The 13,491-nt window shown below is 34.3% G+C and overlaps 2 protein-coding genes across 2 annotated transcripts; both read left to right on the top strand.

Moving 5' to 3' along the window:
* The first annotated feature begins 10,434 nt into the window (after positions 1 to 10,434).
* Positions 10,435 to 10,989, top strand: LOC140446541 (uncharacterized). Its single transcript, XM_072539106.1, has one exon. The coding sequence runs from the start codon at positions 10,435 to 10,437 to the stop codon at positions 10,987 to 10,989; it is 555 nt and encodes a 184-aa protein (XP_072395207.1).
* A 338-nt stretch (positions 10,990 to 11,327) lies between these two features.
* On the top strand, positions 11,328 to 12,644 carry LOC140446542 (uncharacterized). The gene has a single exon (XM_072539107.1). It carries the CDS (start codon positions 11,328 to 11,330, stop codon positions 12,642 to 12,644), a length of 1,317 nt encoding a protein of 438 aa, XP_072395208.1.
* The last annotated feature ends 847 nt before the right edge of the window (positions 12,645 to 13,491 follow it).

The following is a 13,491-nucleotide window of genomic DNA, read 5'->3' on the forward strand; positions in this document are numbered from 1 at the left end:
AGTCCTTCAATCTTCCCTACAGATAAAAGTCCAGACATGTTAAGTCTGGAGATCTAGCTGGTCATCAAAATATACTTCGCCTTCCAATCCATTTGCGCCAAGTGCGCAGGACACCTGTGATGTTGTAATATTATATATCTTCTTGTTTATAAGGAAATATGTTCCAATAAAACAGTCAACTGCTTTTCCAGAAAATCCAAATATGTTTCGCCATTTAAAGTTCTATCAAAGAAATATTGACATACGATCTTTCCATCAACTATACCACACCAAACATTAAGACTCCATCTACCTTGAACCTGCACCTCATGTATCCAGTGCGGATTTTCTTCAGCCCAATAATGCATATTATGCAGATTAACACCACCCGCACTATTAAACGCAGCCTCGTCTGTCCACAAAATCTTTGACATGATATGCGGTTCTTCTTCTAGCAGACCTAACATCCAATTGCAATAATCCAGCCTTGCATCAAAATCTCTCTCATGTAAAGCTTGGTGGAGAACTACATGATATGGATGCAGTCTAAAAAACAGAACAACAAATATTGGTGAAAAACAAACCACTATATAATTGTCTCACAAAATAAGTCGTGTATAAGTATTTTGAAGAAACGAATAAAAGGATAAAAGCGCCGTGTTGCCGTTTTTATCGAAATATTAAAATAACAGTTGAATCTAAAGTTTAAAGGGAATTCCAAGTTTCTGACCTAAACGTACACTTTATAATATGAAAAACCAACCTGTGATATTTTAAAATCCTTAGAACAGTAGTTTTGGGTATGTTTAATTCTATAGAGATTTGCCGACTACGTATATGTGGATTCTGTTGATTTAAAGCAAGAACATTGATTGAATTATTTTTGGTCATACCTCATCATTTTTTAATTTAATTTATAATACAGGGTGAGTCAATACTATACTTACTTATGTTTATGCGTTTTTATTCATATCTCGAGTTCGACAAAAGCTATTAACATGCGGTTTGCGCCATTTTGTTACGATTTAATTTAGTTTAATTATAATTTACAATAAGTAGATGTTTCCGTTAAACATTTTGAAGAAAAACAAATTTTAGTTTTTTCTATTCGAAAGTACCCTCTACCTATGACAATTAAAACTAAATACAATTATTTTATAGTAGATTTAAATTAATTCATCCACACTCTTTCTAATGACACTAATTTCGTTAAAATCGGTTGATCCAAACCAAAGTTATAGGTATTTATCCACAAATACTTTCCCACTCTCCCCCACCCTTAATTTGAAACAGTAAAAAAGTACTTGAATAGCTTCGTGCAGAATTTAGGCCTCTTTCTAGTTTACTTATTTAACACTTGGTATAATTGGGCATATTTCCCAAAAAACTGGTTTTCAAAGTTTTCTTCACAGGTTACGTCCACTAGCGGTTAACCCAGAAACTTTATTAAAGTTATTTCCAGCGATTTCTCTTGGCCACTTTTACTAAGGATTTATTTCTCCTAAAGTTATAACATAAATAGTTTCTGATGTATAGCCGAGAGATCGGCTTTTGGACCACCCGGTATATATATATATATATATATATATATATATATATATATATATATATAAAGCAAGAAGTAGTGTAGCTTTTTATATTATTGAATATTTCGATATTTCTGTACTTTTCTCGGTAATAGCACATAATTATTAAAAATAAAGGAAAAAAATTAAACTGTGTTTATTATCATAGTCTTGTGAAAAAATATGTTTTTTTTAATACAAATAAAAAATTTATTTCTTTAATAAGTATTTATTTGTCAGATTTAAGTTAAAACTATAAATATATGATTTGTGAAATTTAACTTTATAGGAGTTAGCCTCTATCATACATAAGCATATATTATCTTGACAAGAAACACTACCAACTCCATTAACATACTCTTCAAGTTCTTCTCTTATGACAACGGTCAAATTTTTTAGGCCGATTGCCACCTTCTATACTTACAGCACAAACTAACGCATATTTTCTATTAATATCTCTTATAGGTTTGACACCAGTATATTTTCTCTTTTAATTATGTCTCAAGAAGCTGTGCAGTGTACAATAGGCTAGAATTAAAATTTTCAGTTTCTCTGGTTTACTATTTAAGAGAACACGAAATCGATTGGAAAGTATTTCAAAAGTCTGTAGTCAAAAACACGTTCTTGTCGAGTCATATTTCTTAATTGATAAAATTTCATTAGGTATGTGTGTAGATAGAGGAAATGCTACATCGCCAACAAAAATAAATGGCACTTGTGTATTTCTTAATAAAAAAGGTTTATTATTAGGAAATTTAAATAAATTTTGCTTAACTACTTTGTTAAGATCACATTTTCTGTAAATACCTTAATCAGAAGCTCTTTCATTTATGCCTACATTTATATATGTATTCGAGTACAGAAATTTGCTACATGACACTGAAAAACTAATAAGTGGTACTGCTTATTCCTTGCTAATGTAAAAAACAAAAAAAAATTAACACCTTGGCTTTCGTGTGAGATGCCGGTACCTCAAAATATGACTGTATTAACGTGTGAGACGCCGGCATCCAGCGTTATTAAATGATTTTCAAATGCTCTAAAACAGCATAGCTTAAAACGAGAAGTTTTAATTTGTCATATTGGTTTCAAAATAACGTAATGACGTAATAGTTACCATGGTTTAAAAAAGTGTAATATAAACTGCATGTTAGATATTGAAAGTAAAATTTAAAAGATTTTTAATTGATTAATATTAATAATAAAGTAAAGAAAAAAACTTTAACTAAAACTAGACTAAACTAAACTAACATAAAAAAGGGTAAAAAAATGTATAATAACTAATAACATATTTAGTATTAAAATGACCAATGTAGTATGACGTCGCATTACCGTCAAAGAAATATTAAGATCAACAATAAGTAGTGTGGCAAATGGATTTAATTCCCGCAGTTATCACAAAGAAGGAAAAAAATATTAATATTCTAAAAGTTATTCCTTTAATCAATATTTTTAAAAATGAAAGTTCAAATATTTCACCAATAAACCTCAATACAAATAGTCTTAGAAAGACAAAAGATGTTTTAGAAAAGTTAGAAACACAAAAATCTGATTTGAAAGACATTGATTCATTTTTTTTTTGAAGGAACAAGTTTTTGGACAATTTGTATATAATATGTAATAATTTTCATTTAAATTTCATATAATTTAACTAAATATTGTAAAACTGTGCGACAAAGAAGACAAGAAGAAAGAAGAAAAAGAAGAAACCCAAGGATTTATTGTGTAAAGAGACACACGCCAAGCATAGGCTTCTTACTAAGGGCGGAGGAGTTACGTCCCTGGATCATCCAATGTGTGACGATATATGGAGAGACTATATATACCATTGTTTAATTATTTTTAGAGCTTTTAGTTTTGTAGTTATTACCATATTATATATATATATATATATATATATATATATATATATATATATAACAAAATGTATTTATATATTATATAAATACATTTTGTTATGGAATTCATTTTTTAAACCCGTTTTTGGCCTTGATTTTCCTAACTGTGGAAAAGGTTCGTGGTGTATTTATTTTTTTACAAGTATCCAATAGCGAATTGGTGTTTCTACCTTTACAAAAACATTTAAATTGTGTTGGTGAATACATATTGGCATGGGTTAGGTTCTTCCAGGCTTGTTATTTCTAAGTAATATTCTTGATTAAATGTGTTCTGAAACAGTTTTCTTGTGACATGTTTAAGTTAAATATTATATGGGATTAAGCCAAAATTTACTGTAATAAAAATTAAATTTTACATTTGTGATTCATTTTATTATAAAAAAAAATAAAACAAGAAGGTAATCTGTTTATGTTATGTGCATATAATTATATATAACTAAATGTGATTAAATGATTTTAAGCACAAGTGACCGATGGGATAGTCTATCCATATTCCATTATAATATGGTGTTTAAAATTATGCACGTAGGAAGAATAATTCAGTTTTAATTTGGTTTTATATCATTTTTGAAACAATGTTTCGTAGTTTTTTTTTTTATTATTTAGAAATTACAGCCGCATCCACGATAATGGTTATTAGCGGCGGCTACAGAATTACAAAATTAGAGTTTATAAAATATTCCTATAGATTTTAAGAAATTTACAATATTACTAACTGAAAAATTAGTGCCTAATAAATTACTTAAACTGTTAGGTATGTTAAATGTAAGACGAAAATTGGCAAAATCTATGGCCTTCAATTAATAAATGGTTAACGGTTATTTGTACATTACATGTTTCACAAATAGGTGGATCACTTTTGGGCAGTAAATATGAGTGAGTAAGTCTCGTGTGTCCAATTCGTAATCTAGTTATCACCAATTGTTCTCTTCTGTTCCTGGTTGAGGGTTGCCAAGATGTAACGTCATTTTTAATTTGCTTCAGTGATGTTTGAGAAGATTGCCATTTGTTTTGCCACTTGCACAAAACTCGATTTTTTATAAAAGATTTTATATCACTATCGGTATTTCGATTCTCGGCTTTTTCTATATCGGCACATTTAGCCATTTCACTCGCGCACTGGTCCGCACTTTCGTTGCCAGCAATGCCAATGTGGGATGGAATCCATATAAATCTGATACTCCTAGAATTTTCTTGAGCCTTCATGAGTTCTAGTTTTATCAGTTTCTCAAGGGGACCTTTAGGATAGATCTGTTTAAGAGTTTGAAGGGCGCTTAGTGAGTCACTTAAGATAACAGAGTTAGGAATGTTATTAGAATTTATATGCATGATAGCTTTAAACATTGCATAGAGCTCAGCGGAGAAAATCGAAAAGAAGGTCGGAAGACGAAATTGATATGTATCGCTTGGAGTAACGAATGCAGCACCTACTCCTTTATCACACTTAGATGCATCTGTAAAGATTTTATAGCAATGTTCGTAATGCTGACGGAGAATTAGATCAAGATTATTCTTAATCTCTGCGTAAAAGTTAATATGTTTGTTGTATTGGGTTAGACAAGTATTTAAATTTGGGGTATTAATTTTCCAAGGAGAGGGGCTTTTAATATTGATTGGAAAGGTAATTGGGAATTCTATATTAAGACATCTTAGGTAACACCGTACTCGCTCATAGTAAGGCTTATGTTTGGTACTATTGGTAAAGAGATTTATATATTTATTAGTGAACATATTATTAAATAGAGGTTTGTTTATATTTGAGGCTATTGACGTTGCGTGTGAAAGTGTTAAGGAAATTCGGCTATGATATAATGAAGGCTCTCCACTTTCAGAATATAAACTTTCCACCGGTGACGTTCGAAATGCGCCAAGAAAGTGCTGTGTTGTGAATAGAGTCTAGTTGTTTTAATAATGTGGGGGAAGCAGAGGCGTAAGCGATTGATCTATATTCAATTTTTGATCTAATTAGAGTTCTATAGATTGTAAGTAAGGTAGAGAGATGAGAGCCCCAGTATCTATTTGACAGTGTTCTCATTAGGTTAAGTTTCTTATGACAAGTCAAAATCACATACCTAAGAATTTTACACATGATTTGAAGGATAGCGATGTATTGAAAAACTTGAGATTGGAATTATTTGAGAAGTTCTTTTTTTGAGAATACCATACCAACGGTTTTTGTAACCGAGAATTGAAAACCAGTATCGCGAGACCACTTTTCGAGTTTTTGTAAGAAAGTTTGCAAAATTGTTGAAGTTAAATTAATATCTTTGCCTTTTACGTAAACCACCAAGTCATCTGCATATAAACGTGCTTTTAAAGGTTTTTTGGGGTTTTTGATTATGTCATTAATAGCAATTAAGAAAAGTGTAGGACTAATAATTGAGCCTTGAGGGATACCGTTTTTTTCCTCCTGCATTTCGGAATAGTAGTGGTTAACTCTTACACGAAAAGATCTGTTTTCTAGAAAGTTCTTAATAAAATGAAGGTAATTTCCACGAATGTTCCATGACTGTAACTTTTTTAAAATGTTGAATCTCCAACATGTATTAAATGCTTTTCTTAAGTCAAAAAATACTGCGATACAATGCTGTTCTGTTGCTAGAGATTCGTGAATATCACTTTCCAGGTCTAATATGTTGTCTATTCCGGACCGATTTTGTCGGAAACCATTTTGTTCGTTTATAAGTAAGTTCGAGTTTTCTAGATGCCAAATCAGCCTTGAGTTAATAATTTTTTCTAGTAGCTTGCCCATTGCACAAGTCAGACTTATCGGTCTATAGGAATTGGGGTCTAGACGAGATTTTTGGCTTTTGAGAAATGGGAGATTGATAGATTTTGACCAAACAAATGGGTACTGGTGTCGCTGCTAAATGAAGTTAAATAATTGAAGCATGTAATTTTTAGCGGAAGAGGGTAGGTGTTTTAAGAAAATAGTTGGGATATCGTCAGGCCCAGGACTTGTTTCTTTTAGATCGTTCAGTAAGTTGTTTAGTTCTTGTAACGTAGGTGGAGCGTTTAATGGAATGTTATGGTTTTCTAAATAGAGGTTAGACCTTTTGGCCTCTAGTTTATTTTCCAGAAATACAGGGTCAAAATTTTCATTGCAAGACAGTTCTCTATAGGTTTTAGCTAATGTATTAACAATTTCAAGAGGAGAGGTGACAATTTGATTACCTATTTTGAGACTAGATATTGGGGATGACTCCTTTATACCAGAAATTTTACGTATTTTCTTCCATACTTCTCTTACAGGAGTGGAGATGTTAATGCTAGAGACATATTGGGCCCAACTGGATTTTTTTGTTTGATTTATTAAACGTTGAGCTCTAGCTTTCATTTTTTTGTAGTTAATTTTATTTTCGAGTGTTTTATGCTTCTTAAATATATTAAAAGCTCTTTTGCTGGCACGTACTGCTTCGTTACACTCCGAATTCCTAAAGTACCTAAAGAATCGTTTATATTATCATTCAGTATAAGACTCTCCAAAGCCTTATCTATATAATTTTCAAAATCGATCCACTTAGCCGAATTTATATTCCATCTGGGCAAGAAGGATATTGGGCAAGGCTGACCTGAGAGATTCTCAATGGTAATAGGGTGATGGTCGCTACCATAAGTATACTCGAGAACATTCCAAGAGAGACGCGGAGCAAGACCTGGATCACAGAAGCTTAAATCTATCACGGAGGATTCTCCAGTGCAGATGTTAAATCTTGTAGGTGAACCATCATTTAGAAAATTTAATTGAAGATCCTGCATTACCTTTTTTAAAAGTTTTTCTCTGTGATCAAATAGATACAGCAAATGATTTTTTTGTATGAGTTATTGAGATATTGATTACTTTGCAGCTTTCTATGGTGTTAACTTCTTCTTGACCGTTAGTATTGCTCAGATTATTTGCTAATTTTTCTTGGACGGAAATTTGTTCGTTTGATATGGATGTTGATGCAGGTTGGGGCATGATGTCAGGGGAGAAAGGAGTAGTAGATTGACTGTTATTAGAATCAATTAAATTTGTTGTTGATTCTAGTTTATCGGGACAGTTGGTGGCGATATGCCCAGACTTTTTGCAGTTATAACAGGCCATAGTTTGTTGATATAAGAATGAGTCGGGTAAGGAGATATTATGGGGACTGACGTATATCTGTCTTCTGAAACTTAAAATATGATTATATTCGGGAAGGGTGGAACTGATTTTTAGAAAAGTGACAGGAGAGACCATATTAAGTCCAATACTTTGCAGATAATCAACTAATCAACAGACTGTGTGGTATTGTTGGACATACGTTCGAAAAAACAATACATTCCGCTGGTGAGATTAATCTTCTAGCTTGTATAATATTGTTCTGGATTTGTATGTGTCCATGGTTTTGCATGAATTCGTCCACAATTTTTTTGTTTGCAAGGTACATGCAAATCCGATTATTGGATAGTCGGGAGGAAAATATAATATTTTTGGGATGAATTAGGTTACCCAAAGGAATTAAGTAATATTGCAGTCGAGTATTTTCTAAAGCGCTGAAGACAATTGCTTGGTGTTTTGAGCGAAATTGTGCAGAAGCTGCTGATGAATAGGTTTTATTGGTATTTGTCTGTAATTGCGATACTTGTGGTATGTTAGAGAGACTCTGAATATTAGGTTCCATTTTTGATTTTAACACGGAAAATGTGTTTAAAAATAATACGGACCTGCCTAGTAATCAAATAGGTAGTAAAACTGGAATAATGTTTCTTGAGTCGTATCTTATTGATAATCTATATATATAAAAGAAAGTCGTGTTAGTTACACCACTTATAACTCAAGAACGGCAGAACAGATTTGGCTGAAAATTGGTAGGGAGGTAGCTTAGAGCCAGGAGATGGACATAGGATACTTTTTATCCCGTTCGACAGCGTTCCCGTGTGACTTGATATGAAACGTCAGTCACTATAAAACGTGGTATAACAAGAAAGAATCAGACTTGGAATAACAAAACGCAAATGACAGCTATGTAATTGACGTAAAATAACAGCTATGTAATGACGTATGGATGACAATTTGATATTTGTAAGAAATCAATATTAAAACTATTTCTATTAAATAAATAATTAACAAGTGGATTGAAGTGAAGTGCAGTTTAATTAATAATGCCGCGACCAAGACGATCGAATCTTTCCCGACAAAGCCGTAATTGAAGTGAAGTGAAGTTTAATTAATAATTCCGCGACCAAGACGATCGAATCTTTCCCGACAAAGCCGTAATGCAAGAAGAATACAAAATACTGAAATGAAAGGAGTGAAGAAGAACAAGAAATTGCACGTGAACAGCGCCGCGATAGTATGACTCGACTTCGTGCTTCTCAATCACGAGAGCAAAGTGAAGCAGCCCGTGAAACAGCTCGGTTGGCAATGCAGAATCGTCGAGCGAACAACAGAAGGCAACAAATAGATAATTTACGACGCAGAACAAGATATTTAGCTGATTTGAATCGAGCAGCGTTTCGATACGATTGCAGCAATGATTACAGCTTGCATCCTAGCGTTTGCATTTGGCAAATGGACGTTGTTTGCGAGTATTGTGGTGCATTAAAGTTTTCCGGAGAAACGCCTGGATTATGCTGCCTTAATGGTAAAGTGAAATTGCCAGTGTTGACTCCGCCACATGAGCCATTGTATTCATTGCTTTGTGGCGAAACACAAGAATCACGCCACTTTCTTGCAAATACTCGAAAATACAATAGTTGTTTCCAAATGACGTCATTTGGGGCAGACATTATCGAAGAAGGAGGATTTAATCCGACATTTAAGGTATTTATTTTTGTACTTACATAGAATGTAGTTAAAGAATTACTCTCCCACAGAAAAAGTGTTTATAACCCAGTTAATACTGTCTGGTTTTTATTTTGTAGATACAAGGACAGATTCACCATCGAATTGGATTATTACTACCTTTCAAAGATACACAGAATAAATTTTTACAAATATATTTCATGGGCAACATGGAAGAACAACTTGATCGACGCCTAGGGATCAATGCAGGAATGAAGCGAGCAATTATTCAAGACTTGCAGTGTCTGCTTCATGAACATCATGCGTTGGTCAGGTTGTTTAAGAGTGCTTTAGAGCGCATGCCAAATGATGACTATAAAGTTGTCATCAAAGCAGATAAACTACCATCTGGAACACACGAACGCACATTTAATGCTCCAACAGTGGACGAAGTTGCCATCCTGATTGTTGGTGAACAATTGGAAAAACGCAATATTGTGCTTACACGTCGCGATACTGGGCAACTGCAACAAATATCTGAAACTCATCGATCATATGACGCATTGCAATACCCACTGATGTTTTGGCAAGGAGAAGATGGATATTATTTTAATATTAAAATGATAAATCCATTGAATGGTAAAGTATCAGTATCTTAATAATGGTTAATGTCTGTATTATTTGTCTTTGAAATGGTTAATTATCAAATTTTTAATTTCAGGTGAAGAAACTACAAAGAAAGTTAGCTCAATGAATTATTATGCATATCGTTTGATGATTCGTCAAAATGCTGACAACTATTTGCTGCGGTTTCGTCGATTGTTTCAGCAGTATTGCGTTGACATGTATGTAAAAATAGAAACGGAACGTTTAACATTTATTAGGTTGAACCAAGCCAAACTGCGTTCTGAGGAGTACATCCATTTACGAGATGCAGTTAGTACTGAAGGAAATGCAGCTAATATTGGTCGATTAACTATTCTGCCGGCGAAGTACATTGGTAGCCCACGTCATATGCATGAATATGCACAAGATGCAATGACATGTTCGTCATTACGGCCGGCCAGATCTCTTTATTACTTTTACCTGCAATCCAAAATGGATAGAAATTACTCAATTGTTGCTTCCCGGACAAACATCAAATGATAGACACGACATCACAGCACGTATATTCAGGCAAAAAATTCGGTCCCTGATGAACTTTATTGTTAGACAACGCGTCTTTGGAGATACTCGATGCTGGATGTATTCAATCGAATGGCAAAAGCGAGGCCTGCCGCACGCACACATTCTTATTTGGTTAGTGGAAAGAATTCAGCCTGACCAAATAGATGATATCATATGTGCCGAGATTCCTAAACATGAAGTCGATCCAGACCTACATGATGTTGTTACTACTAATATGATTCATGGACCGTGTGGTGCCATCAATCCCCAATCACCTTGCATGGTCGATGGAAAGTGCTCTAAACGATATCCACGGAAATTAACGGCGGAGACTGTCACTGGCAACGATGGGTATCCGCTGTATCGGCGTCGATCACCAGATGACGACGGTCGAACTGTCACAACGAAAGTGAAAAGAATGGATTTCGTTGTCGACAACAGTTGGATTGTTCCATATTCGCCACTTATTTCTAAAACGTTCAAGACACATTGCAACGTTGAATACTGCAATTCAGTTAAGTCCATAAAATATATTTGCAAATATGTCACGAAAGGCATATGGCGGTTTTTGGATTGCAATCCTCAAATACCAACGATGAAATTTCACGCTATCAAGTTGGTCGTTATGTGAACTGTAATGAAGCGATTTGGCGTATATTTGCATTTCCAATTCACGAACGTTATCCTACTGTTATACATTTGGCGGTGCATCTGGAGAATGGTCAACGAGTATATTTCACGGCTTCGAATGCTACGCAACGTGCTGAAACACCTCCAGCAACTACATTGACTAGTTTTTTTGCAATCTGCCAAAGCGATCAGTTTGCACGAACTTTGCTTTACTCGTAGATGCCACGTTATTAATGTTATTATACTTGGAATGCTTCATCCAAGAATTTTCAAAGACGGAAGCAAGGTGATGCGGTTCCTGGGTATCCAGATGTGCGTTCTACTGATGCTCTTGGTCGTATGTATACAGTTCATCCAAAGAATGATAAATGTTTCTATTTGCGGTTGTTGCTGGTAAATGTGCGTGGGCCAACTTCATTTGAGACACTACGAACTGTTAATGGTGTAATATTCGTAACATATCGTGCTGCATGTGAAGAATTGAACTTATTAGAAAACGATACCCATTGGGATACGACAATCGCTGAAGCCATTATCTCTGCATCTCCAAGTCAGATACGCACATTATTCGCTATCATAATTTCGACATGTTTTCCATCAAACCCATGTAACCTGTGGCACAAATACAAGGATAGTATGTCAGAAGATATTTTACATCAAAGTCGTGTCAGTTCCAGAAATCACGATATTGAGATGAATAAGGAGATACATAATCGTGCTTTACTTTTGATCGAAGATATGTGTTACCTCATGTGCGGTAATTTATTAATCAGGTTAGGAATGCCAGCGCCAAATCGTGAAATGAATAACGCATTTAATCGAGAATTGGAACGGGAACGTGAATATGATCACCAGGAATTAGATTTAGTAGTTCAAAGGAATGTACCCCTGTTGAATTACCAACAAAAGGAAGTTTATGATACTTTAATGAAGGCAATCGCTGATGAAAATGGTGGTTTATATTTCCTAGATGCCCCTGGTGGAACTGACAAGACATTCCTTATGTCATTAGTTTTAGCAACTGTTCGGGAGAGATCCAACATAGCGGTTGCAGTTGCTTCTTCTGGAATAGCAGCCACATTGTTAGAAGGATGCCGTACGGCTCATTCAGCATTCAAATTACCGTTAAATCTTCAAACTATTGAAGAACCAACGTGTAATATTGCAAAACACTCAGCAATGGCCAAAGTTTTAGCGGCATCGAAAATCATCATCTGGGACGAATGCACAATGGCGCATAAACGTGCTTTAGAAGCACTTAACCGAACATTAAAAGATTTACGCAATGACTCGAGATGTTTTGGAGGAGCAATGATTTTACTGTCTGGCGATTTCCGCCAAATACTGCCAGTAATTCCAAGATCTACGGCTGCCGATGAAATAAAAACTTGCCTCAAATCGTCAAATCTATGGCGCTATGTGAAGAAACTGCAGCTGACAACAAACATGAGAGTTACATTGCTTAATGATACATCTGCAGAAGATTTCTCGGAGCAATTGCTGACTATCGGTAATGGTCAAGTACCTGTCGATGAATCGAGCGGATTAATATCATTTCCAAATAATTTCTGTAATTTTGTCTCATCAAAAGACGAACTTATCATCAATGTATTTCCAAATATTATTTCTAACTACAAAAATAATGAATGGTTGTAGATGACCTGAATAAGAATAAAGATGTAGATGACCTGAACTACATAATTCAAAATAAGATCATTGGAACAATGCATTCATTCAAATCTATTGACTGCGTCACAAATGAAGATGAAGCCACCAACTATCCAATTGAATTTTTAAACTCTTTGGACGTGCCTGGCTTACCACCGCACAATTTACGCCTAAAGGTTGGCTCCGTAGTAATCATGCTTCGAAACATAAACCAACCAAAACTGTGCAACGGTACGCGTTTGGTGGTTAGTAAATTAAAATAAAAATCCACAAGGAAAATAATTCCTGCAGCTGGCTGTATACCACGTATAACAAAAAGAGGTTAGTCTTTGTATGTGGGTATATTTTATTTTATAAAAACCCTTAAAAGGGCAACATTAAAAGCACGAACGTTTTCGGAACAACTGTTCCGAAATTTAATTAAAATATTAAACATCATATAATATTATTAACATCATGTACAATCTTTGGTAACACATTACATTTTAAAGGGTTTTCACCCAAATATTTTGGTGGCTCAGGCATGGTAACCTGTATTTTAACCTGATGATGGAACAGTTGTTCCGAAAACGTTCGTGCTTTTAATGTTGCCCTTTTAAGGGTTTTTATAAAATAAAATATACCCACATATAAAGACTAACCTCTTTTTGTTAGTAAATTGATGAACAATGTAATTTACGCTACGATAATGATAGGAAAATTCAAACGTGAGGAAGTTCTCATTCCGAGGATCCCGATGATCCCAACCGATATGCCGTTTGAATTTAAAAGACTTCAATTTCCGATACGTCTTGCATTTGCCATGACCATCAACAAATCACAAGGCCAATCCTTA

The sequence above is a fragment of the Diabrotica undecimpunctata genome, chromosome 7 (assembly GCF_040954645.1).
Source record: "Diabrotica undecimpunctata isolate CICGRU chromosome 7, icDiaUnde3, whole genome shotgun sequence".
NCBI classification, from domain to species: Eukaryota; Metazoa; Arthropoda; class Insecta; order Coleoptera; family Chrysomelidae; genus Diabrotica; species Diabrotica undecimpunctata.

Bases quoted from the DNA above. Each gene is read 5' to 3' on its own strand.
- LOC140446542 (XM_072539107.1), top strand. From the start codon at position 11,328: ATGTATACAGTTCATCCAAAGAATGATAAATGTTTCTATTTGCGGTTG.
- LOC140446541 (XM_072539106.1), top strand. From the start codon at position 10,435: ATGTATTCAATCGAATGGCAAAAGCGAGGCCTGCCGCACGCACACATT.